Here is a 27881-nt window from a genome sequence, read left to right as displayed (position 1 = left end):
AGGCATTGGAAGGTTTTGCCGGCTTTCCGACGACTGCGCAGAAGCGACGTGCCGTTCGCTACACAAATACTATCAACTCCCCATCAGGATGGTTTCGTAAGGATCTGCTTGACTCGGTTCCATCATTCGTAGTTCAGCATTGTTCCGGAACAGTCACGCAGCTCCTCCGATCACCGGTACAGGGACAGAACATAAAGTGAGGAGAAAGAGGTGGTACACAAGCAGTATAAAAAAACACACACACGAAAGGACACAGTGAGTATACACACACACACATACATAGGCACAATGCTGCCTGTAGTGCATCCAAGATTAAAAGTGCGACATAGGATAACACCCTTTGAAGGAGTTCAGGAGCGTATCCAACGAAAACCGTAGTGAACGTAGTGAAAAGTGTGCGTATCATTTGCCAACCTCAAACGAGCCTGAAAGTGTTGCCGTTAAGGAAATGAAACGTTACATAAACGGGCTGTAAAAAGTGTCCTGTGTCTTCTATCAGTTCTTCTGTCAACGGCAGATAGATAAGCATCTGTACACTTGACTTAGAGCGTCCGAATTCCGAATTGTTTCAAAAATAAACATTCGAAATCCATCTTTTCGAGGCAAGTAAATATTAGCTGAAAAGATTAGTAAAGAATATAACTTTCACCAACGTCATTTACGGTGTTGGTGCTAGCAACTGCGGCATACAATTTGCTGCATCATGAAATTACGTCTTTCTTATTTCCTGTACCCTTATGTCACTCCCTATGCAAGACGAAAGGTCATGAGGTAAACGCATTGGCGAATTTATCACTAGCAGATTGAGAAATAAACTACTAGGGCCAGGCAACGTTGAGGACGCCATGTCTCCTCCTCATAGCGATACCCGCGCTGGTGGTATTGTATTCGTTGCCGTCGTATTGGCTACCAAACATGCGTGAGAGTGTATACGTGCCTTTGTTTGTCTGGTGCTCTACTGGCGGGCCAATATTTTGCTATCGTAGTGAGCTGTGTTTCAGAACGACCGTGGTGAGTGTGCATGTATGTGTGTGAGTTTGTAGTGGCGTGGATTGCGTGTACGGAAAATTTACCTTTCCACGGAGGAAAAGCTACACCAGCTCCGTGCTCGGAGCTATTATCAACATCAACATCAAAAAGTTACGGCTGCATGACCGCCTCCCCTTATCCGCACAGGAAGTGCCGTGAAAAACAGTTCCCTTATTTCGGAACGTCATTCACCGAGAAAAGTGTTGCTGTTGGGGCTTCAGCAGTTAAGGTGCAGACCAAAATAACAGCGGGTGTGAAAAAGGAGTTCGAAACAAAAAACAAAACAAAATCTACACATTCCGCCGTGGTACGACATGCACGGAAGTAGGAATGCCTTATCGAAGGTGTTTTAGCCCCATGGAGGAAGTGCTGTGTAGTTTGTGATTGAGCTCCTTCAGTTAAAAAAATAGTCCGTTTTCTTCGATTTTCTCATTATCTAGGCAACTGCATATTAGTAGTGTTACCGTGCAGTGGTGAAAAATACAGTGCACAAAAAATGGTTCAAGCGTGGCGAGGGCAATCGGTTTAAAGCCCAACGCCTACTGCGAGTGCTGTGTTTAGTGTATCCCCTGCCTGGCAGGAAGATTATTTAAAGCGTCTTACCCATACCCACACCCAACATGGATCAGCAGCATCCGCTACTGATCGATAGCGAAAACATCCACGACAGTGGCATCATTGAGGATGTACACCAGGAATCGGAGGACACCGGAAACGAGGATTACGGTGATGAAAGCAACCTCGAGTCGAACCTGCGCCGGCGGAAGGGAAAAATTATTTCCTGTGTCGAAAATGGTAAGTATTACGCGGCTGTAGCACGCTAGTTTGGTGGAAGTTTGGCGGGTAATTCTGTCCCCTTGCCAACATACGATCAAAAAATCGTCTATCGTGACGTCAGATCACAGAGAAAAGACTTTGTCCTACTACGCTGGGACCCGCTAGGAACAATTTGCTCTGCGCTTTATTACATCCCAAGTCTATCTACCGACGGCGTCAAGATCGAAACCTTGTGATACCAGAAAGATATCACGGGTAGAGAAGAAGGGAAAAAACCGCTGACCAAAGCATGTCAAATTTACATAACCGATTCCAAAGTCATTATCCTTTCGCAGCATGCACATGGATGCTGCCGTCTTTTGCACTTTTTTTTGTAGACGACACGCAAGAAGCTGTCACAGGATGGGGCGTCCTCGAGTAAATCCCGAGTGCGTGGTGCTAGTCCCTCGCGGGCCACTGGTGGTACCCTTATCGCAGCACCGCACAAAGTTATCGATTTTTCCCAAATCGGTACCGACGTTCTGGCCTGGTATTACGTTCGTTCGCTGGTTTGTTGTTATGTAATGCTCGGTGCTCTAGTACGGACGGTACGGTGCGACGATACGCCGATGATTTGCTTCGCTGGTACGCCGCCACACAAACTGCGCCTCACCACACGAAGCTGGTACGGAGCGTCGGCGAGGAGAAGGGTTACGCTCGTCCGGTTACTACTGTTGCACAATTGCATTATTGCATTGCAACCGCCCGGCGCTTGGACAGAGTAGTACGATACCGTAACCGTCAGATATGAACCACTGAAATGATCTGTATAGTACTCTACAATGTTTATTCATTCTTCAGGTTCCTGAATTTCCGCTTGATACTTTTTATTTTACCACCAAGCCTTATGCCAGGCATTGTATAATAATGCTCATATTTTACGATACCGTGTGGTGTTGGCTTCTGTTTTAGAACGGGAAAAAGTTGGCCACAGACAACCCAATTTGAAACTAAATCTGGTACAGCAACAAGCTTTTTTTCCACCACTGTCGGTAAAGATTGAATTCGCACCGATACTCCCCACTTCCTACCGCACACAGAGACGCGAGCAAATAATGAGCAACAAAAAACATGGAAACAGACGGACACTGTGGCAACTTCCAGCACAATGTTTATGGTAGGATGAAGAACTCAGAGCAGATTGCCGAATTGTTTCGCTTGCTCGTTTCGAATTTTGCCGTTTTTTTTTGTTCCTGTTTTTTCTTCATGTGAACACTTCTTCTGGGCTGTTCATTTCGACCCTTCCGCTTCATTATGTCAATTGTGTCTTCTACTTTACAACATAAAAGATACAAACTTACCCACAAATACTCACAAACCATGGCCCTTTTCCGTTCATTCGTTGTTGACCCATCTTTTACTGGTAACCGCAAGCATAAGGTTACCAGAGGTGGTAAATTAATTCCTAAGAAAGCACAACATCGCCGCCGAGCGAGCCATTCAAGCGTGGCTGAGTTCAATTGATTTTCGTCGAAATTGTGTTTGCTCACCAAACAGAGCGTTGTGATTAGATTTGTTTGGTGATGTAAGATTCCTTTGGACGCTCCATCGATTCACCGAAAAAGAAAGTTCTTTTTTTTGTTGGGTGGAAACATAGGGTAAACAAATATGGAGCATTTTTCAATTTTGATTTTTCGTTTTTTTTTCGATTTTATGGCTGATTAAATGCCTGTAAGCACAACTAAAACATGTGTTTCATTCGTGGAAACCCCCATCAGGGGAGTAAAGCTGTCCATCGAAGCTAGGATGGGGATATAAAATGAATATAAAATAAAAAAACAAAAGAAGGTAGCTCAATAAAAATTACATTGCTTTTAGTTTATTGCTTTTTATTGCTTTGCGTAATATTTTGCGACTGTGCATTGAATTTTTTTAGTTAAAGCGCTCAAAAAAGTTAAATGTAAATCAGCTCAACCCGCTATTCCAGGAACAAGCAACGCATTTTAATGAGAAACAGAATTTGAAACGGGCTGCTAACCATGCCTCTGCATTGCTAAAATATCCAAAGGCAGCCATCAAAAATTCACCACAATCTTCCACCAGTGACCGTGCAGATCGAACGGAAAAGGATATGTTTTATGTAGCCGTGTGGATAGCCATATGCACAGGGCGTAAAGTGGAAACGTGCGTAAAATTGATGAAGAAATGGTGTTTCGCATTTTACGCTGTATTAACAATTTCAACCTCTAACAAATAGCACCTACCATTTGTGTATTTCGTTGCTCGTTGGAATAATCAATGTCGCTTCAACTGTTGAAACAAATTCACCCAGAACGTGCAATTCGAATCTGTTTCTGAATGGATTCCAAAGAATGTTAATGAGCTTCACCATCCCAACGACAACGGCAACAAAGGCAATGAATTCCTGCTCGGTGGCTCAACGACACAGATCGACCAATTCTGTTGAAGGGTGCAAAATAAGGATTCGTGCATGAAGCATTTAAATATCTTGTAACGTTGATTTGAATGGTGGTCCATATAGCAACGCTGACATTGATTGAACGATTGAGAAAACTTTTACCAATCCAGGGTCAGAAAAGTTTCCCGTCCGTGTGCATCATTTTCCTGCTCCCACAATACTGTTCGATACAGAATCTATGGCAACCGCTCGGCACTGTATGTAACGCTTAACGGAGCACTTTATTTTCCTTACAGCAGATTTTCTCAATCCTTCGTTGCATTGATCAAACGAAAGTAAAGAAACAGGTTTACATATTTTGGCACACACGTTGATTATGACACTCTAAGAAGGAATATTGATGGTGCGCTATTGTACTATATTTTTCTATAAAATGTAGTTTACAAAATGTAATTGATTATTGATTATTTAAATTAAATAGATGAGATCAATCCCCTACAAAAGCTTCTGCTATTTTCCGTGACGACTTACACGATCATCCGCGGACCTGTACATGTTTTAGAGATTTAATTAGTACCACGCAGCTGGATAGTCAGCCCTTGCTACGGTCCATACGAGGCTTGACCCCATGACGGGCATACTATTAAGTACGAGTTGATAACTGATCAAATGGATTTGAGATAGGAATCATCTGTATAAGTATCCATATCGAATAGTAATAAATTAGTTTCAATTCGTATTAGAAATAAGATCCTTGAGATCTTAATATTTAATAATATTTTAATATCACATTTCGCCCAGTTAACCTGCTTGTTTTGTGCTTAAAAACACAAAAAATAAGTTGAAATGTGTTCAAATTTATTTTTTGAGTTGTACATTAGTATGGCTCGGAAACAAACTGGATAATTCGACTGTTTCGGATGAAGTAGAAATATCGCGCGAAACAACTAGCTCTGTTTGCAAAATTGAGCTACTTTTTGTCGCGCGAGACGTTGTCGCTTTAATGCTATTTGAACGGTATTACGATAGGAATTACCGACAATAGCACCCTTTTTGAATAAATCCAAAAGAAATTTCCAAAGTTACTTTCTAAAAAGAGTGAAATTTCTTTCATATAAAATTCATTTTCCTTGAACATTAATCATTACTGTACAAAAGCTACATATGTGACAATGTACACAACAAGTTGGTTAAACATTTTAGCAAGATGATAGTTATTTGTGTCTCAACCATTCATACCAAGACCAATCGCAAAGTTGTCCGCCGCAAATACCATGGAATCTACTAGACTTTTCGTACCACACAACCAGATAGCAAGATCAGCTAGTTGCACTATTGCATCGGTTTTCAACCTTTTTGTAGCCTTTTCCCCTTGTAGGATGCATGTAGGATTTCATTCCCCACTGACAAGTTCATGAGCGGGGGGAGAGCGTGGAAACCCATGGAACTTAACTAAATGTTGATCAAACATTTACACTTGTTTGTACATTAGTATTTTTATTTATTTAACATTTGTATATTTATAAATAAATCGACGAACCTCATAAGTCTTCTGACATCTGACTGATCTCTATAAATTTGACTCAACAAAATCTCGGATGATACTAGCACACTTCGGGACACTTATGAACACATCAATTGCGTTTGTGTAAATATTTATATTATTGGAAGCGTCAGATTAACACAAGTGGAGGCCCTAAACGTTCAAGCAAATAAAGGCCCTTCTAAAGTTTGGAGCCAAAGGTTTTCTGAGAAATTCTAAACCAGAGAAGGATTCAGAAGCAAATTTACTTGTGAGTGAGGAATAGGAAGGAGGATTCTTTTAGGGAGTCCCGAGACCTTTGGGCCCACCGCTTAATTTGCGTACAAATTATTTCTCTCACATTTACACAATTACATGCAAAAAAATAGTATGTATAGATTTTTATTTACAAATTACTTGCGTGGTGGAACGATATCAGAATATTTAATGTTCAAAAAACTTCGTAGCATACAATTTAAAATCAATATAGTAGGTGGAATAGTTATATTATAGTTATAAAAGCAGCTTGGGATGGTTCTAGCTTAGGATTTAAATTTTACAAGCTTTTTTTTATATAAATGAAAACTAAATGTGATTTAATATAAATACTTACTTATCATTTGAATGCAAAGTTCTTCTTCTATTTGGCATAACGTCCTACGCGGACATGCCGGCCTTTACAGGCTTTCGAGACTTAATTCATTACCACGCACCCGGATAGTCAATCCTTGCAACGGTGGAACGGTCCATTTCAGGCTTGAACCCATGACGGCTATGTTATTGAGCCGTTCGAGTTGACGACTATACCACGAGACCGCCGCAAAGTTGAATGCAAAGATATGCAAATGTTTAATTGAAACTTCAAACTGTGTCACTCTGAGGGAACTTTCAATGTTTGTTACGTAACTTATCATATATTGATGGCATTCTTATTATTAGATCACAGCTAGATTTTCCATTTCTCTGAAACTTTCACAATCTCCATGGATTACATCTCGAGCATACAGTTTGTATCTACCCGGTCCACATGCCGAAGTGTTAATCTAATGATGTCCCTTAAAACGATTAGCATGCACTTGATACCTTGTTCTTATTATCTCTTCCACTAGAACGTTTGGTTGGTCATCGTTGAAAAGTGATTATGGGAATATTTCCAGGCGAAACTGTTGCACGAGCAACTTTTTTTTTTGAATGGCCAGCGAAAGAAACTTGCCAACCGTTTGGATTGCTGGCAATGTGATTATCTAATTAGCTGTCGATCATTCTCATATGGGCGTGCGATACTCAGACGCTTATTGAATGGTAGATTTCTTTACGTGTCGTTTTTATTGATTTATATGAAATAATAATCATATGAAAATGTATGCTGTTTCCGTTGGGCATTGATTGACGTGTCGGTTTACCGTGCCGTTACCATTGCTGAACAGTAGCAATCCCTAGCGCCCGACTGGAGGTGCCAATTCCGCAGCACGAACAAAACACAAAGCGTGAATGGAAAGCGGAAAATAATGCACGAAATGCGTTATACACAGCTACTAGAACCTCATGATAAACGGAAAGGATGCGTGGTAGAAATACGGTTGCACATCAATTTGATTGCATCAACATAGTGGTTTGCGATTTGCGACACTATGTGGCTTGGATTTATACAACTCATTTAATTCAATTTACAATAACGTCTGTATAGTTTTAATAATTTTCAGCATTACACAACATTTTTTTACTACACTGTTAACAATTGCGAAAGTCTCATGTGAAAATCAGACTGCACAAACGGACTGCCTCCTAATGTGCCCCTTGATAAACATATCGTAATTATTTTTTTATGAATAGAGTTTTCCTATTTTGTGATTTGATAGTATTTTGATGATAGCAAATGCAAATCGCAAATTGAAACTAATGGCAAGAGATTCTACTGTAACGCTAGAAACACGTAGGGTAAGTGTACCAATTGTGGCTATAGCACCAATTATGCCTATTTGCATTCTTAAACCACGAATGGATTTTTTATTTCAAATAAGTTCAATTCTTTAGTTCAGTGCTGGTCACTTCTGTTTGTTAAATATCACCCTTTTAAGATGTGTTGCCAAGATGTATGGTATCTCTTACCATTTTGCTAATAGCAGTACTGTAGGATATTAGCGATTTTCAAACTTCTTGTTCTTCTTCTTTGGCTCAACAACCGTTGTCAGGCCTGAATGTATCACTTGTGGGGTTGGCTTTCAATGACAATGCAGATCTTGAGAACGTAGGTCTTAACAGCTCACGTGTCCTGAGAGGTCGTTCAGGAGCATAAAGATTCAGCTTTTCTAGCAGGTATGGAGAGTCTATGTCCCCGCTGATTAACTTCGCAACAAAAGTAGCTTGTAATGCCTGACGTCTATGTTCTAAGGTTTGTAGACTAAGAAGCATGTACCGTAACAGGTAATCTAATAGTTGTGATGAAACCTATTGCAATTGGTATATTGCTGTTCTGGAGAATCTTTTTTATATGCTTTCTATCCTAGCCGTCCAGACGTGACAGTATGGGGAGAAAAGAACTGAGTTAGATTCTAGGATGGAACGTACTAATGCGGAATATAATGCTTTCACACATATTGGATCTTTTATCTCAAGAGTTAGCCTGATTACAAATCCTAACATCCTATTGGCCTTGGTAATTATAGAGTGGTAATGCTCGCAAAAGGATAGTGATGAATCAAGGATCACACCAAGATCCCTGACTGATGATACGCGAGACAACTTGTAACTGTGTAATGAGTAACAAAAGTTTAAAGGGTTTCGTTTCCTGCTGAATGTTATCGCGCTGCATTTATCCACATAGAGGCTTAGTTGGTTTGCCACACTCCAATTGCTGAATAGGTTGAGATTGTTCTGGAGTGCGAAACAATCATCAATTGACCTGATAACTGATTGTGCGATTAATTGAGGGTGGATATCAATACAAATAGTGACACAAAACGAAGATTTGAAACTGTTAATTTTACTTATTTAATCGTGTTCATTTACTAACTTGCCTGCAGCGAATTTATTACTACTTGATTTGAGTTAAAACAATGTCACAAATTGATTTTTGGTGTAAATATCCACGAGTTTAGGCTTACAACCACAATTCGTACAGCTATGGCGAATTGCTAAGAACACTATAGCAATAATTGGTAACTTGAGATGCAATTTTTAATCGAATTTTTTTCTTATTTCGATAAACATTGAGTTAAAATAAAAAATACTTTCGTGTTCTACACATTATTGGCTTCTAGAAAGCATAAAGACTTTTAAAATGTTACCCAATACTTTTTTTACAGGAGTAAAATCGGTATCTTGATGACATAATTTAGCCATAATTGGTACACTTACCCTAATACCAATCCAATTCCTTTCAACCCCAATTTGTTTCAAACGAACTGAAGATGGCGTTAATTCAGGTAGTCCTTTTTTCACCAGAGAGGATCATTGGTTATAATTTTATTGATACACCCATCGAAAATGCAGCCAAAACCCCAGTCCTGCTAACAGTACAGATTTTGTTTCTAATTTGTAAAACATGCAACATATTGAACATCACATGTTATGTGATATAGAATAATCAATTTGATGATTGTACAATATATGTAATGGCAAATAAACATTTTTGGAAAGATGAACATATTTATGGAGGACCATGAAGATGGCTGGATAAAATACACTTCTGATTATGGTGATGCAAGAACATTGCAGACAGCACTTTTTAAATTTGATTGCTGTATATGACAACTTTTCTATAGTTGTACATGGAGTTGGAGGTCGAAAATTTTTGTGTTACGTAATTATTGGTTGACGCCTAATTGTTCTTCCCACGCGTGTTAAAATACCCTTGAAGCATTAAATATAGCTGCAACGAGTTGCCTGAAAGTGTAACCAAAACTCAATCTACGAGCTCTAAAAATAACTTATTTCTACGACTTTTTTTGCTCGCCCAAAGTACACAAATCCATCGCACAAAAACTTGATTCGCCTTGAATGGCTGTTCCTTCATTGGGCTGGAGGTTTAAGCTTTTTTCGGCCATTTGATTTTGTGAAATGGATACCGATGTACCTGATAAGCTTTCTATGCAAAGTTTGTATCGCGTTAACTGTTTGATTCTTGAAAAGCTATTTTATTTCCTTTCGCCATAACGCGCTCACTGTAGTAGACATTCGTTGCTCTGGTAGTAGCCAGAAATGTTGCTTCGTCAACGATATTTACCAGCCAAGCACAACGAACGCACAATGAACACCGAAACAGGTGGGGAAGGGGATCATCGTTTGACGTCAGCAAAATAGTGGATCCAAAATCGATGCCAGCGCAAAAGGTAACAGCTGCCATGTCTATATTTTAGCTGTTCAGACCTTTGAGGCCAGTACAAAGATTCCTTGATTCTAACGTAGTGGCATGTGATTCATGGCACCATTTTCCCCCTCAGTTTGTTCCAGTTTTACGAGCCGAACGAATCCAACCGATAGGTGCTAATGAGAATGATGTTTATTAATTTCATTTGCTCACGGTGTTTGCTACGTAAGATTTGTGGCGTGCTAAATGAGACATCATGACATTTTAAAATATCAATTATATTTTCGTAAAGGCTATACATTACTGGTTACTGTATGAACAAAAAAGTAGATCGTTATCAAAGTCAATTCCTTCAAACATTTTATGGTAAATTGTTACTTTTTTGCTTATCTTATCTTAAGATAGCATTGAATGGTACAATTCAATTATTAAAATGTTATCGAAAGAACACCGATAACCTAAGTAAAACATTACGGCCCACTGCACAGTGCAAGCAACCTAGTTGATGCCCCAATGTAATGGTTGCGTCATGTTGGCGAATGCTCTACGGCACACAATCACTGTAGGGGAGAAAAGTTTGCGGGAAGATTAAGCTACATGATATCCTTTTGCTGACACTTTAAATTAATGCTTTCTGAAGATTAAGACGATTGCTTACTACTTTGCTGAATCAGAGCCAAAGCGATGGAAGCAAGAGATTCTTTTATTAGCGCACCCAAGCAGGTTTCATTAATTAAGATTAGGTTTGTTGTTTTTTTTAATTTTTTTATTTGATCGATATAAAGTAAACCCGGGGAATAGACATCAACTAAACTAAACTGCACTGAACTCGACGAGGTAATTTCGCAAATATACTTATTTGTATTTGTAAAAATCCTTAAACGTATCGAACGAAATAAAACAAATGCCATAAGACCTTGTAATCGAAACGATAACGACCGGTGGTGTAAAAGCACTCTATGATATCAAGTTATAGATACTAATTTTATTATATTTACTCAACCTAACCTGAAAATAATGATCGTGTTGGATACGTACCGACCCGGTCGAGCTAATAAAACTGATATCAGATTTTGCTCATTATTGCCGTTCCATTTGTTTCTCGCATTTTATTTCTCCTCGCCAGCATCAAGATTAATACGGAGACGTGTGCCTTGTGCCGGCCATTTGATGACACCCCGTCGGCTATGGCTGAACAAAATTCCAACCCAGTGTGACGTAGTGATTGAATTTACAGGTAAATACAATTACGAACCCAAGCATTCAACCTCTGCTGCACTTGTCGTCCTCCCTGTGGGTAACGGATGAATTCCCTTTCTCACCTTCACCACAGAAGACGCCCCAGACGATGCGCTACGATGGCTACTAAACAGGATCAAGGCAAACCCTCCCGAAGGACTGGGACTGTCAGCGATGGTACGAGCGCACGAAAGCACAAAACGAACCGCATTCTATATTACCGCCCCAATGAATGTGTAAGTAATCGGTCCCCCCGTCCCCCAACACTCTTGCAGAAAGTTGTCATCAAACACCAGAGCGAACGATGGCAAAAATGCATCTGAATCAGCACCAAAAGCCAGATAAGGCAAGAAGTGCCTCGAGACAGAACTTGAAAACAAAAACTTCCTTTGCTGTGAAATGTCATCTAATCTTTGTGAAACGCGTTCCGTTTGAAATTGCTCTCGCACAAAGGTCCCCAATCGTAACCACCCCTGAACGATCGCTTCGCTTCTGTTGCTTTGACCTCATGCCGTAAAACTGCTTGCGTGCCTTCGACCTTGCGTGTCGGTGTGATAGACCCGTTTCCTTTCTTTCCCTTCATAGATTATTCAAGGCGGCCGAAGATGCTCGCCTGCCAAAGCGACTGCGAACCGACCTCGGTGGCGCATTGAAGGAGTTCACCAAACGGGAAAGTCATTGCTTCGCCCAATCGAAGGACAACGAGGGTGCCAACAGTCTCTTCACGTCCCAGGAACGGCAATGGCTCGTGCTACAGGTAAGCAACTCATCAATATGAAATGCACACCACCCACGGCAGAATCTTTGATGGATACGAATCCCAGCATTTCGGTCGCGTATCAGCTGATTGCTGCCGTTTCTGTCACGCTCTGGCGCTGGGATGGCGTCAGTGATCGATATTTTACTAATACACGCTCCATCACTTCCATCCATCATGTTGCTCTCACGTTCGCAACGCTACAGGTACTGCAGGGTTTGCGAGCGGGGACGCTCGATCTAAAAGCACTGCAAGGCAGGGCGCAGGTCGAGGAGGGACAAAGCATCGGTAAGTGGCATACGCACAGTAGAGATATTTTGGGGACTGTTACCGAAACGTTACCATCATTAAAAGCACTCATCGTCAACTGCCATGTCAAATCATCATCACCATCATCATCAACACCATCGTTCCTAATCTTTTACCGTATTAGTCTGGTGAAACTAATACTGACTGTAGCTGAGATTGCAAGGACGAATACGCGGATGCCAGGCGCGCCTGGTGTCCCAGAAAGTAGCTGTTTCTCTTTTTTTTTTTTGCATGGCATTTCATCCTTTCTGCTATATTTGAACCGACACCACGGAGCTTTAGCCATCCATCCAGAAAAAGGCTACGATTGACGATGGAAACTTAAAAGTTGTGCCAACCAGCTCTTTATCCTTTACGCCACTCTTTACGTTTCTCGGTGTCCATTGCATGGTTTGGCTGGTGCTATGATAACCTTTCACAAACCACACACACACAGCCAGTCACGCTACCTCGAGATATCCGAGCGTTGGTCTCCAGTGAATCAAACTTCAGTCAGCTACATCCCTTGTGTGTTTGTGGATCATACCTTGCAATAACGCCGCATCCTTGCTTTAGAAGTGTTTTGGGAGGATTTTGTTTGCTCAACTTACATGCGGTTCGTGTGTGCATGGCATGGGCTTTGCTCAACATGTGTTCAACGCCTCGGGACGCTCGGGACGCTGGAGCATTACTGGAGCGTTTGGCCATCCCACTAATCTGCTTTCCAACGAGATCAAGTCCGGTCGGGTAAAGTCGACCACTCAGCAAAACTTGTTAAAAGTTTATTGTTGGATAGCAAGTCATGAGTCGTCTTTTTCGATGGAAAAAGCAGAAGGTGGGCATGAGGCGATAAGGAGTACAACAGTGAAAATACACAATCCACACAAGGATGCGCTTGAAACGCTGAAAAAGCTATTTGTTACAATTTTGGGCTCGTTGTGCAAAGAGATATATTTGTATTTATTTTGAAAGTATAATGGTCCTAGGTAAAGATAAAAATTGTTCAAGAGTAGTTATGATTTTGTTGGGATTTCGTTTAGGATGATGTGCTATTTTATTATACTTTCCTAATTTTGGAAGAATATTGGGCCCTTAAGTGTTTATTACTATGTCGTTGAAATAATTTTTTAACTGTTTTACATGCAGCTTTACATTCTCACTGTAACAGTTCCAGTAAACTCCAGAAAGTGTAAAACAAACCGTATATGTTTGTTACCCTTGATATACCCCGATGCATTTTTTCCTACTTAGTCAACCAATCGATACATCCAAAACAAAAGAACGAAAAGAGGATATGCAAAAACAACACAACTTGTTGAACTATGCCGCCGGCGATGTATGTACGTCACATCGATGAAGTATAGCGATACTAACAAACTGTTCATTAATGTAAGCGAAAGAACAATCAACCAATTAGCACTAATCGATAAAACATTATGGGAATCGTGGTGCTGCTTTTGTCGTTTCCTTTTCATCTTGAAAAAGGCACGTTAAGAGCTCATTCAGTTTTTCATTTAAGTGATTGTGACACTCTTTGCCAGTGCCTGTACTTGATTGGCAAACTGTTTACCACACATTTCAAGAGAATACTTCTTTGAGATAGATGTACTGGTAGATGTTCAATTAACATATTTTCTGGGTACATTGTTATGTCATCTATATGGCAAAGGAAACTAAAGTGAAGATAAAAATATGCTTTTTTTTTTAATAATAACATTGGTATCATCAATATAAAATCAGTACGAATGCTTTGGCTTTATTCGAACGTCGATTTTAAACTTGATTTACTCCCTTTTAATATCCTTAATGACGTGTGGGACATGGCTAACATTATGAGCTTTTAATGACCAATCGCATCAGGATTAGGGACACAAGCTCTGCAATCTCAGCTGTGAGACAAACACATTTTTCAGGACATAATTCCATGGGAAGTATCTCGGGTTTCGCAGGTGAGACCGTCGGGCTACGGCGAATGTTAATTAATCTAAGGACTCGTGATACTATCTCACCGGTCGGCTGTACCGAAACCGAGCCCTACTTTTCAGAACCGGTACTCAATTTAATTTTCTTTCTAATAAACTAACGACGAACAACACCGTTTGCATGGTTTCCAGTGGCCGCCTGGCAGGAGCTAGGCCTAATAACGCAGGTTTTTCCGCTCCACGAGACTACCGCCTTGCAGCAGCTACAATCCAGCTGGGTACGGAAATTCTTCGCACCGCAGCCCCTAGGTAATAATTAATGTAGCTTGTTCCGGCGCTTCTACTAACCACTTATTTGCTACGCCTAGCAGTAAAAGAAGAAACATGTTATCCTTTTATTTGTCTACTTTTTTTGTCTTATTACGTGTTTTTTTTATTCATTATTTTTTCGTCTCTGTTCGCGGTGGTATCATTCACTCCGTATTTAAACTGTTCGTTTCCAGACGACATAGCGGCATACTTTGGAGTTAAAGTGGCGCTCTACTTTGCCTGGTTGGGACACTACACCTGTGCACTGTGCGTACCAGCCGTCCTGGGAACGATTCTGTACGCTGGGCTTTGGGGTCGAGGACAGGTAAGGCAAATGGTCCTAGCATGCAACGGTCGGTAGTATGATAAATAATAAGCACAAAAAATACCGACCAAGACGTACGAACCGATCGATGGAAACGGATCTACCACAATACAGTTTACGACGGCACTACTAACCTCCACGTCGGTATCCATGTACATTGGACACGTTTCCTTGACCGCTTATGTCTCGTTTCAGACGGCTCAAGACATTGGACACGTCATTTTCTCGCTTTTCAACGTTGCCTGGGCGTCACTTTACCTGGAAGCGTGGAGGCGGTACTCGGTCGAGCTGGCTTTCCGCTGGGGCACATTGTCAACGCCGCCCGAGCTGCTAGAACCGCCGCGGCCACTGTACAAGGTCTTTACATCCCTTCGGCGTCTGTCAAGGACTTGCGTTCCGACTCCTACCCACAATGCTACCATTTCACTCACAATCCTTTACCTATGTGGTGTTCTTTTTTTTTTCTTTTTTCGCACTCTCTTTCTCTTCTGCGACAGGGGCCACTCGAGGAAAGTTCCGTGACTGGACGGTTGGAGCCGAAGGAAGCACCGGCCTGGCAACGGCGAGCCTTCCGTTATCTAGTTAGCTTTCCAATTATAGGCCTCTGCCTGGTGTTGGTGTTTGTTGTGATGTTCCTGATGTTGAGACTGCAGGTATTTAGACATAATCTCGACGTCATACGACACCCGCCCCGTTTATGGTCCTTCTATGTGCAACGCACGCTTCGCAAATCACTCGAACCGAAAGCAAAAAAAAAAATCGGTCGCGGTGAATGTTGGTGCTTTTTATTAGATTTTTTATGCTTTGCTTTTTGTTTTGGTTACGCTTCTTTCGAAACATTTCTATACCCTCGTCATGTGCTGTTTGTGTGGCACTTTACCAAACATAATCGTATCCTCTCATGAATATTCATACACGTTGACTGTACTATTCCGTTTATTCCCTATCCCACTCCGATGTTGTACCTCTATATGAAACATTAATCGCCTTGTTTTTCACTTCATAGCACTTCACACAGATACACGCAAACGTACACGCGCATTACATTACGTTACTACTAATTTACAGGATTGGCTCGATCAACACTTACCCTATAGCAGTGCTGGCCTGTGGGAGTGCATGTGCATAGTGTCTCAGGTCTGAAATTTATGTTCTTTACGTTCTACCCCAAATCCCTGGTATAACTGTAGTTTTCCCTTCACTGCCCTTTCACGTTCAAATTCACACTATCCTTTTGTCATTGGCCATAAGCCCAATCTATCTAGCTGTACGTGTTTTGTACGATACGTTGCGCTTAAGCTCGATTAATATTGCACCAAAATCCAATAAATGTTCGTCGATAGGACGGTAGCGCTTATAGCTCGAAATCGAATGAAGTGTTGCCTGGTGGATGACATCCTCGTCATCAATAATAATCAGCAACACCAGCAGCAGCAGTATTAGCAACGAGCTTTCGGCAAGAGGCCACATATCACGGGCATTGATTTAGTGCCTGCCATACGAATACGAGCATCATGCTTTGTATAATCGTAGTGCGTTACCGTATCGTATGTCGCTTAAGGGGTTAAAAGGAACGTCGGCGATTGGCTTTCTGTTAGTTATTGATTTGTGAATGACAGTTTCTACTTAAATTATTCAATACTAGGCCGTTCGCAATGCACTTGATTTTGGCGTGCCCTTTTTGTCTTTATACACATTTTAATTTACACAGGTTCATAAAGAAATTGTATAGCTATTTCATAATAATATCATAATGATGTCACACATGCTTCAAAGATTTGTATGATTTGTTATAAATTTTACAAATATATTTTCTATTGGATCGGTCGAAACTAAACCAATCTATTTAAAAGGCTACCATTGTGTCTGTGCGTTAAAAAAGTTTTAATATTTTTTAATCATCATAAAATTTTGATCCATATTAATAGTTTTGGGTCCATCTACGATACGGTGAATTTTAACGCGTAATTTGCTGTATTGCTCAAAAGGAAGGATGAAAAAACCCTACCAATGTGTCCTGTCGGCATAGAGCTTCAGTCACAATTACAATCGAACAGAAACAAAATCGATTTAAAATTGAAGTTACACGACTGCAATCATATTATCATTCCATGTTTCAACCATCTCTATAGCTGTATGTCTTTTCTCTCTTTCTCCCTCTCTTTCTTTCTGCCCTGCTTTCTCGCTCCCTCTCTTCGTTTTATTCTGTCTGTTTGTGGTTCATCCCTTATCCCTTACCACGACTCGTTCGACCTTTATCCTCTGCTCCGATCCATCGATGCGGCTGGCGTCACTGCGACACCACTATCACTGCAGGACTGGTGGGATGCAAAGCTGCCGGAGCAGGGCGTTTTCAGCTGTTTGAGTGTTATTCCAAAGGTCCTGCTAGCAGGCGCCATTACACTAATGGACGAAGCGTACTACAAGCTCGCCGTCTGGCTGAACGATAAAGGTAATTCAATGGTGGGGACTGATGCGGACAGATGGGACAGCTTAAGGCAAGCCAATTTATACAATTTATTGTACAACTATCGACAGAGAACTATCGGCTGCAGTCGAAGTATGAAAATCATCTCATCGCCAAGGTGGCCCTTTTCCAGTTTGTCAACAGCTTTCTTTCGCTCTTTTACATCGCCTTTTACCTGCGCGATCAGGACAAACTCAAGGAGGTAAGCGTGTGGCAAGCGGAGTGAAATTTTAAACCTAATTTTCGAACGAGCAAAAACAAGCTTCCTTTCCCTATCTGGCCTAAACTTATTTTGCTGGTTTGATATTTTTCTTTCTCTCGTGCTTTGGGAAAATTAAATTGCTAATATTCATCCATCGACTCATATCGTGTTTCTTCTCGGGTGACAGCAACTGGCTGGGTTGCTGATATCGCGGCAAATTATCGGTAATCTACGCGAGTCAGCCTGGCCGTACTTGGTGGAGCAATGGCGCCTGGCGAAACTAAGCTTCAAAATGTGGGGTGCCCTCAGCCCAACGCAGGAGCATCCTCCTAATGTTGCGTCCTCTGCTTCCACCAGCACCAGCGCATTGACGGTGGGCTCCGGTGATGGGAAGCCGCTCGATGAAGGGAAAAGCCCCTCCGAGTTCTCCTCTTCCTCAACTCCGCCGAAACGATCAATCGGGCAGGCAGAAGTTGAAAGCTCGCTGTACAAGGTAAGCAACAACGCAACAACCATCTTGGTGTATCCCACATCTGCACGGTTCCTGAGCTGTTGGATCGATTTAAGCGAGTAGACGGGATGTAATTGAATTTCGATAATGATCTTCATCATAGATCCATAAGTATATATTTACTAACCATCCACATAATGCGGCATTTATTTTTCGACAGTACGATGGTACATTTTCCGACCATCTGGAAATGTTAGTTCAAATGGGTTATGTAGTGCTGTTTTCTGCCGCATTCCCTCTCGCTGGACTGTGCGCTTTGGCTAACAATCTGCTCGAAATCCGTTCCGATGCATTCAAACTGGCGCATGTACACCAGGTAACACGATTCAGAACCGTCAGCATTGGTTCATCAGCACACATTAAACGATTTAATTCGCCCAATTGTCCCTAAATCCTCCAGCGTCCATTTGGTCAACGTGTAGCAAATATCGGCACCTGGCAGAACGCGCTTGGTATGCTCGGTCTGGCTGCGGTTATCGTTAACTGTGCCCTGATTGGACTCTCGGGCCAAGTGTCTCGTCTATGGCCTGGCCTTACCTCCACCCAGACGGTCATTTTGATCGTGGCGCTCGAGCACATCATGCTTGGATTGCGGTCCGCGTTGACGTGGCTACTGCCCGAGCTACCTTCCTGGCTTGCAGCCGAAATCGCCCGTGCCGAACACTGTCGACGGGAAATGCAATGCAAAGGACCCTCCCCGCGACAAACGCCTCCCTCACCACCATCCTCTACTTCCATCTCGCACCATGATCAGGACTTCAACAGCAATCAGGACATTTTCGACAAAACTGAACAGTCCGTTGGCAGGTAAATGTTGTAAAGGGGTAAAATTCCATCTTAATGTCCGTCTTTTCAAGTGTCTTGTATCACGCACAAACGGTATCTGGATCTCATTCACCAACCTCTTTGTCATTCTTCCAAGATTTCACATATCTCCTAGTCATGACAATAACCCAGACAGTGGTGAGCTAGAGCGAGCTGCCAAGCTGGATAACCTCGGTATTCACCCGACTTCTCCCGCCGCTCAACAAATGCGCCAAGAACAGCAGCTACAGCAGCAGCAGCAACACCACCACCACCATCACCATCAACAACAGCACAAAAACTCCCAGAGCAGTTGCGATAATATGGACATTTTTGCCATGGACACGCGCGATGTTTCGCCCGATTCGCCGATCTCTCAGGTAGTAGATATGTTTTTGCAGGCAAGAACTATAAGCCGTCTTCTTTTTTCGCTCCAATTCCACTTTATCTGGCTCACCAATTTAAAAACAACTTTAGCTGCTCGACACATTCTTCCGTGGCAGATAACTGTCTTCATTCCGATGTTTCCAATATGTCTCCTTGCAAATCATGACGGTTTTTTTGTACTGAATGCTTTCCAAATCACAGCAAAGGAACTTATTGTGATAGGCACTATAATTTGGCAAACAATTCTTCACTGTATCATTTCACACCTTAAGGTTTGTTTAGGAGTCGAGTACAATTGAATGAGGAATATCGTGCTTTTTATGATATTTTTAAACCAAGTAGGAAGAATGTTAATGAACTCTGTGATTCCGTCATTCTCGTATGTATGTTGTGAAATGACTGCGAAATATATTGTAAATAGTATGTGCAATAATGAGAATGGCTAGAGAAGTTAAGATATTAATTCTGTGCGATGTACTATAAATGTCATGTCCTCTTTCGCTCAAACACTCAACGAATATTTTTATTGTAACATAAAAATGAAAATGAAATGATCATTTTTTCAACTTATTGTGTAAAAAATATGCATTTTTGGATCAAATTGAATATTATCACGTAAAAAAACTTCAAATGTTTGAAAAATACTATACATTTGATGTATAAACATGTAGTTCGTTTTCATTATATTAATTAATTCTTCATTCTTCTTCATTTTAAAATTTTCTCTACAATTACTTATAGAGATTTTTAAAAAATGACACAATATTGTGTCCTTCATTTATTACCCTATCTTCAAATGTTCCTTTGCTGCAGTTCTCTTTATCAGAGGAACGCTTCGAAACGGTTGAAGTCTGTACATAGAAAATGTGTCACAGAACTGTTTGTGAAAGGGTTCCTCCACCTAGCATTTATCTTCACTCAGTTTTGCTTCACTCTTTTTTGCTGGAATAAAAAAAGAAAGTATTGTATCGTACTCAACTCAACCATTTCCCTAAATACCTTCTTCATACATTTACTTATACCATTTTGTATTGTGTTTTTCTTATCTTCATATTTTCTCTAACCCTTAAATTGTTTCCTAATTAACTATATACGTACTAAATCACGACTCCTGCGAATGTTTTCTCATCAAACACTCCAAACCCAACAAAACCATCACGATAAAAATGCCAATTCTAATAACGAAACGAAACCCTGCCCTCTCTAGACAAGCACAGTATTATTACGACCTCTTCAAGATTCTCCCCTTAGTGGTCAATCTGCACAAACCGTTGCATTAGAATCGACACAAACGAATTCAGGGTATGATATCGAATCTTTCTACCTACTCTATGTCATTTAACAACTGTCGTCTGTTTGTGCGTTGCTCTTGTTCATGTGTTCCATTTGTTCTGTTAAAGTTTTCCATGTTTTGTTCTGTTGGTGTGTGTGTGTGTTTTAAGTTGTTTAAAAACATATACGGTGTAGGGGCGTATATTTTCCTTAAATTTATCACATTACTCACCCACCAAGATCAATGCAAATGTGTACTGTGACACTCTATTCATACCGTTGGTTGTGTGCCGTACCTGCATGTATTTGTGTCTCTCTTTTCGTTTTATGAAACCATTCTCAAGTGTGAAATATAAAAACATTGTTCTATTCGTTTTTTGTTTCTTTGTACCGCACGTTCCGTTTTAGTTCAAATGTTATTTTCTGTATCCAAAGAAGAAGATTGGTTTGATCCACCAGCTCGTTATCCCGCCTTCATGCAGGGAACACACAAAACGGAGAGTGATTTGGAGCGATTGGACCAACGATTGGTGGATGGTAGCAAAAACCGAACGAAACAGAGCATGAGAAGCATGTACGGCCCAAATCACTCGCGTCCGTCAAGGTTTGTCGCTTGTTCCTCTGTTGCCTCTGTTCATGCGTAAACTTAATGCGAAATAGGGACTCAAAACTGCACGGCAAGCAAACTCTACAGCTCTTACTTGTTTTTGTTTTAAATATTTTCACTATCCGTTTAAAGTCACACCGTTTACACTGTGTTGTTTCTATATTGCTTGTTCATACATTGGAGATGTTTTTCTTTAAGTTTACATTTTTTTCATGTTTTAATGCATTCATTTGTTGTATGCTTGCACTAGTTGGCGCAAATGTTAACCATCTATACTTTCGCCAATATATGTAGGCTTTGCTTTGCATTGTTGCTTTGTCTCTTGTATGCTTGTAATCCACACTCAACTTCTCTGATGAGCTGGGAAAGCCAATCTTCGCCAATCTTGTTTCTTGTTGCTGCAAGACACACCCGTCGAACATGACCGAACAAGCTGAAACACACATGTTTTTTTCTCGATCTCTATTTCAATTTTTTTCTACCTTTTAACCGTTTAACTGTTTTGGTACGCCAAATATCGGCTCCCCACAATTCTTCACACTAACTACCGTACAATAGTGCATGTCTTAAGCAGCCAAGCATTAAGCTCGCCGACATACCACCCTTCCGAGGACAAGCGATGAAGCACAGCTGTAGTATTTACGATAAGCGAAGCATCAACCTTGGGTACGGTTTGTTTAACATACAGATTTTCTCTTGTCGTAGCAATGCGTGTTTTAGTCGTCCTAATTATTATTTTTTCTACTTTTTTCTACTCCAGCTTTTTGTGTGGTTCGATTTTATTCCCACTACTTTTGTCACCGATGTGATCGTTTTTAATACTTAACCTTGATTCCTTTATATGTATGCTTTTCCAAAAAATCCTTCAACATTACTTAGTTATACTAATCTTACCGCTATAGCTTGCAACGCTCTTTTCCTTAAAACTTAGCTTTCAATCTGGCTCTTGATCTGTTAACTTGATATCCTTTATTCCTCTGCCTAGGTTCTAGTAATCCTATTACAGTAACACACAAACACTTTAATAAAGCAAAGCATACAACAAAACTCTAGTCCTGCATACCCTACCCGGTAGTGGTGTTCGGTTGCTGGTAAATATCATTCAATGCTAATCGCCTTTTTAAACACTTTCCTCTATTTCCACCGGCAGTGAAATATCGCAAAGCCCACGGATTGCCTCGAAACCGATCCAGATTCCAGAAATTCCTCCGTTCCGCAAGCAGGCACACTCCACGATGCACTCGCCCGTCAACCAGAGCCCACAGAACCCCGCCCACATGTCGTCCGCGAACCCGTCGCCGCCGCGGATCGCCGAAATTCCACCGTTCCGGCCGCGCAACCGTTCCAAGGAATGGATGCCCAACATCGAGGTGGGTCGACTGAAGGTCAGTGCTTATGCGTTCCAAGGCCAGTTGTTTGCTAACTGTGTGAATTTTTGTTCTTTTTGATCGTTTCTTTTTATCCATCGTCTTATCAACAATCCCTTCTCTCCTTTCCACTCAACCTGCGCGAATATATTGCGCCGTTTCGCCCCAAACATTGCGTCGTCCTTTATGCTGGTGCAACAATTGATGCAAAATTATTCACGAAATGATGTCTATGGATTTTTATAAATCTATTTGACACACTGGATCCGCGAATTTGTTCAATAATTTCTTGTACGACGAATTATCACTTACTTTCATCCAATTCATTACTTTCATCTTATTTTTTCGTTTTTCTTCTTTTGTTTCATTTAATTTTCCAACACTTCTCACGATCTTGAACATCATCTCGATCGATGCTTACCACGTGGCCCTCTCCCTTGCCGCGCTTTAATCCCCCTTACAATCGTTTCCCTGCCACCATCCTGCCGGGCAATGGAATTGGAAAAATGTTCTGTGCCCTTCATTTCCCTTTCTGCCCGTATTACGTTCATTCCCACATCCACGCGTTCTCATTCTTCTTGCGTGCACATACATTGTATATGTGTGTTTACATGTGTATGTCTGTCACTCACGTCGGCAATCGTAGCACACCGAGCACCATCTCACGATTGGGCCGAGCGGAGGGGCCGAATGGGCAAAACGCTTGAAGGCAGCCGATCCTTCCATCATTCACAGAAGTACCGACTGTATTGTAGCGAAGGTTGGTAGAGTACTACTTGCGCCACTCACAGGGTAGCCACCACCCTCCCTGCCACTTCACCACACGACCTACCCACTTTAATATCCACTCCCCTCGCCCTCTTCTCACCCACTCAACTCGCCCAATATGCTAGTAAAACCACAAATCCGTGCAGCGAACCTGCTGCTGTCGCGTTTAAAACAATGCATGAAACGTGTTTTATGGAAGGCACAACTTTAACTATCACGCCCCGATCGTACACCCTATGGCCCTATGATGCTTGACATAAAGCCGGTAAAAAAAATTAAAAGAAAAACCCCGAGCCTGATCCGCGTTCGGTAGTGGAAAGTTTTGCTTTCTGATGGTTTGCGCTCGAGGCTGTTTAGCTGTTTGTTTGCTGTTTCTTCCCTTAATGAACAATTTGATCATCTTTTGATCTGCCGAGAGCCGATGAAAACTGTTTCAAAATGTGTACCCCTAAGTATTGGCTTGCAGCGTTCCAAGAACGATTAAGAGGGTTTTATAGCATCAAAGGATAACCAGCATCACATTTTGAAACAGTCGAAACAGCATCCATCGAAATTTATGCTCTTTAAGGATAAGGCTCTTGCGAGCCTTAGCCGTGCTGTTATGTTTAGAAGAAGCAAGCTATTGCTGTTGCTGTTCGTAACCTCACTATATCACATATGTTCTTTAGCCTACCAACATACTCACCTATATTCACCTGTTGTGTCTTTACGAATGCATGCATAAACGTCTTTCCCACATGTTATATTTGTTGTCTGTCTACGTACGCTATGGTGTATGCACAACATTCAAGTATAATATCAAACATTGCTCGGAAAAATTGTTTATTCAACACGAGTTCAAATCGTTTTGAATGGTTTATATCAAAAAAAAATCACGACATTATTTAATTGTTGAATCACACAGTGGTACGTAGAGACCATCATATGTGAGTCATAATTTGGAGTATGAAGTCTTTTAATTTTATCATGTTGCAAGCATTTACCTTAAGCAAGTTTCCATATTCAACATGATCGTTTCCCCATTTAACATCATTTCTAATCATAATTACAAATGTAATTTTTATACATTAGCTGATTTCAATTTTTGCTTTTAATATTTCTATCAATCGACAATTACATAATCAATATATGTTTGTTTTTCCAACATTCTCACCACTTAGATGTGATTGAATGAGCTGCCAGAAGTAATAGCAATATTCATTTCGGATGTATGCTTCCTCCTCTGTATCTACTTGTTTTTCATCACTTTGGAAATCACATTTGTTTTCGTGAAAGACAGCGTCCTCCATTAGACTATGTACACTATATTGTATATTTACAAAACTTCTTCTTTGCGTTACAAATGATTTAATAATATTAAGAATTAAAGAAAAATAAACCCTTTAACTCTCTGCGTCATTACTACTGACGCAGTAAGTTTAGCATCCGCGACAAAAGCTTCTATGCAACATTAATCTACGCATATTTCTTCTGCTGTTGGTATTTCGTACCACATTACACGCCTTTTTATATTTATTGTGTTAATTTTACCAATTTCTTTTTGGTTCTTAAAAACATTTATAATCCAACAAAGTTGACCTCCTCTTGATCTATTTATAAGATTGAATTTTGTACACTCCCATATTGGTGTTTTGTTGGTATTGTAAAAAACAAAAAAAAAAACGAATGTTCAATGTTTTATATTCGCTAACGCTGCCACTAATGTTGATAGATTGATTCTGCATTTCATTGTTCGTTTATGATCGTTGTCTGCCATTGCCAAGCCTATCCCAACCACCTTTGAACCTGGTGTGAGATGCGTATTGCTTACCTTCAGTAATTTACCATTGCAGCAACAAGAGCTCGCTACCGGTTCCGACTCGGAGCTGCTGAAACCAGCACCATCCTGGACGAACGTGGCGAGCAAAGCCGGCGATCAGCAACCGGGAACGAGCAACAGTGCTCCATCAGTAAAAGCCCCTACGGAAGAAGAAGCCAAAGGTAAGCTTCACAACTCGTTCAGTTTGATACGAACAGATTGAAATGTGTGATAATCAATGTACCCCATATTTTTCACTTAGCGGCCGAGCTCGCCGCCAAAAAGTCGCGCCTAAAGCAAAGCCTCGTGAAGCGGGCCCGCTCAGTAGCTATTTTCTCATTAAAGCTGAAGGAACAGCGAGCAAAACGCGCTGAAAAGATGGCCCTTGAGGCGTTGGTGAGTATTGTAAGCGGTCTGCTGAAGAAAAATGTTGAAATTACTACCCATTCCACGCCGTAGGAAGCATTGCCTGCTCCACCACCCGGAGGTGAACTGTCGCTAATACCGATCGAGCAGCTGATCCAAGTGGATGATGTTTTGAGTCAACGAAACCATGGAAACACCTCCAGCCACAACAATGGGCACTCGTAAGCTTCACCGGATCACGACTACGTCTGTACAAACCTGCTTCGAAGATATCCTTGTATCCTTAACACTGAATCAAAACCTACAACTATTATACCAGAGTGACAGTCTCCCTTATCTTCTAATAGCATAGATTAGTGCAGTTAGTGCAATACCTTAGTATGAAAGCCCTGTTCAAACACTTTCGATTTGTTTCAACGTCTAAACGCATAAAACACAACACTTTACATCGTCGTTACTTATTTCCCTTACCCGAAGCAAGAGAGAAGATGTCGCGAGAGAAGATGCATCCTACGACGAAATCCTAGGACACTGTTGCAATGCATCTTCCATTTGTAGCGTACATCTAATTACTCTTACCATTGTTGCAAAACTTTGAAAGTAACAGGAATTAAATTTACAAAATATTATTTTGCTACAGCATTATACCTACACATCAACTGGTCAGCATTTACGTTTCAAAATCATACGCTTCTGATAAAGTACAACTGAACGAGATACCGAAATAGTTGTGATTGAGAGTTATTTGCAGTGAAAATTGAAGGATAGCAGTCCGATGCAGTGTGCATAGCATATAGTTTGCTGCTTTACAATGTGTACTAGCCACATACTTACTGCCTTTCGTTTTGCTACAACATATTATATTTATAGAAGGTTGTACTTGAGCTTTATTTACAGCAAGTAGTTACGTACGCTTAGAGAACGAGGGAAGTGCTACCGAGGTGAACAATAATCAACCAATCAATGTTGCGTATCAGCTACATGTATGCTTCAATCACGGAAAAAGCTTTAGTCTTAACCTAGGTTCAATTAGATCTCGGTCCGGTCAGGCCCGCGTGTGCAAAAAAAAACCATCCCACAAACAGTACGATCAGGTTGATCGTTCGTTGCCGAGCTGATCGGATCGCTTTTCAGTACAAATCGTTACACAATCTCAATACTCCATGGAAACAGCAATCCGTCTTGTCAATTAAGAAATTATGCACTCCCGTCCAGCACGGGATCGGTTTTACGGATAACACAATAACCAGATGGGAAGGTTTTTACAAGCCCGACTCAACAGTAATCCACCCACAGACAAACAAATCATACAAAAATGTTGACAATGGTTACAAACCTACACTATGCGTAGCGTTACAGCACTAAACTGAACACTGATTATCGAACACCAGAATCAAAATAAAAATGGCATCGAATCAAAACACTCCACAGTTACAACGTTACAGCGTGATCGTTACACTATGAAGGTACGACCAGCATTGCGCATTTAACTTTCACACTCTCTACCACTTACTTTATGCTGCTCTTGCCTATCGCTCATCAACGCTAGCTTGCACCATCTTTGCTCCCTTTCGACGTGAGCGCTATTCACACTATCAATATATAAACTAATAAATACATGGAAAAACTGCAAAACAAAACTCATTGAAAAAAGCTATAAAAGCTATCAAATCTGACAAAATTCTAAAGTTTTCAAACTTAGCTGTAAATCGTAATCGTAGCATTAATGATGCCGTTTGTACAGTTACACGCATATGCGCTGTTTTGTTGCTGTCATACGCAACGCGTAGGGATTGTTGAGCGTGTTTTCTTTTATCATACAAAATTAAAATCAACTCGAAATGTGAGACGGTTTTGCATAGATCGGTGAGGCAGGTTGGTTTTTGGACTGAATGTGTGATTTGCTGCAATGTGCAATGGAGCTGGAAATTAAAGGTCATACACGTGCGAGAAACAATGGAATGAACCAAAATGAGATCCGTGGTGACGATGGTTCGTCATCTACTGAGAGTCAAATAAATCATTAGCGGGTTTTGCATTTAGCTTTCGCCAAAGTATGATGTACATGTTGTCATGATTGGAGAAATGATTAGAAGAATGGTATTATTAGGAGTTCCGAGAAGCTACCAACATATGTCACCTATTAGCTTTGAGTGGGTTTTGGGTTTGAGCTTGTTAAAATATAGGACCTTGCAGTTCGAGGATGGTAGAGCTTCAGAAACAGACAAAGGTGATCGCGTAGCAGGTTGATCAAGCTGTACAAAAAGAAAATGGATAACAATTACCAATCGACAGCAGCAAATCGTTGACTACGTTGTTTTACGAACAGTTACGAAACGATTTAAACACAAAACGGCAAATGAGTTGGTAGGAACGATCGTGCTCCAGAACACAACTGGAATCAATAAAATAATACAAAACAGTGATCTTAAACCATGTTAATGTTTCATGAAACAG

General features: G+C 40.9%; 1 protein-coding gene across 15 annotated transcripts; it reads left to right on the top strand.

Moving 5' to 3' along the window:
• Positions 1–130: 130 nt before the first annotated feature.
• On the top strand, positions 131–27850 carry LOC121596083 (anoctamin-8). 15 transcript variants are annotated; one of them, XM_041920704.1, is made up of 24 exons: positions 131–210; positions 1470–1824; positions 11162–11272; positions 11369–11510; positions 11860–12031; positions 12238–12319; positions 14434–14550; positions 14745–14875; positions 15071–15232; positions 15373–15528; positions 15944–16012; positions 17192–17327; positions 17414–17544; positions 17732–18037; positions 18216–18371; positions 18456–18862; positions 18978–19239; positions 21001–21122; positions 21684–21791; positions 22276–22510; positions 23139–23252; positions 25093–25240; positions 25321–25454; positions 25518–27850. In XM_041920704.1, exons 2-24 carry the CDS (start codon positions 1650–1652, stop codon positions 25647–25649), a joined length of 3708 nt encoding a protein of 1235 aa, XP_041776638.1. In that variant the 5' UTR covers positions 131–210; positions 1470–1649; the 3' UTR covers positions 25650–27850. The 15 variants fall into 15 exon arrangements, with proteins under 15 accessions (XP_041776638.1, XP_041776637.1, XP_041776642.1 ...); XM_041920703.1 differs by having other exon boundaries at positions 133–196; XM_041920708.1 differs by having other exon boundaries at positions 138–255; positions 22276–22495.
• Positions 27851–27881: the final 31 nt, after the last annotated feature.

The sequence above is a fragment of the Anopheles merus genome, chromosome 3R, assembly GCF_017562075.2.
Source record: "Anopheles merus strain MAF chromosome 3R, AmerM5.1, whole genome shotgun sequence".
NCBI lineage: Eukaryota > Metazoa > Arthropoda > Insecta > Diptera > Culicidae > Anopheles > Anopheles merus.
This window is presented reverse-complemented; position numbering and strand designations above follow the sequence as displayed.

What these genes read in the sequence shown, in the direction of transcription:
- LOC121596083 (XM_041920704.1), top strand. Translation starts at nt 1,650, where the DNA reads ATGGATCAGCAGCATCCGCTACTGATCGATAGCGAAAACATCCACGAC. An exon ending in ACTGAACAGTCCGTTGGCAG is followed by an intron (nt 18,863 to 18,977) that starts GTAAATGTTGTA and finishes CATTCTTCCAAG; the next exon opens with ATTTCACATATCTCCTAGTC. An exon ending in TACGGAAGAAGAAGCCAAAG is followed by an intron (nt 25,241 to 25,320) that starts GTAAGCTTCACA and finishes TTTTTCACTTAG; the next exon opens with CGGCCGAGCTCGCCGCCAAA.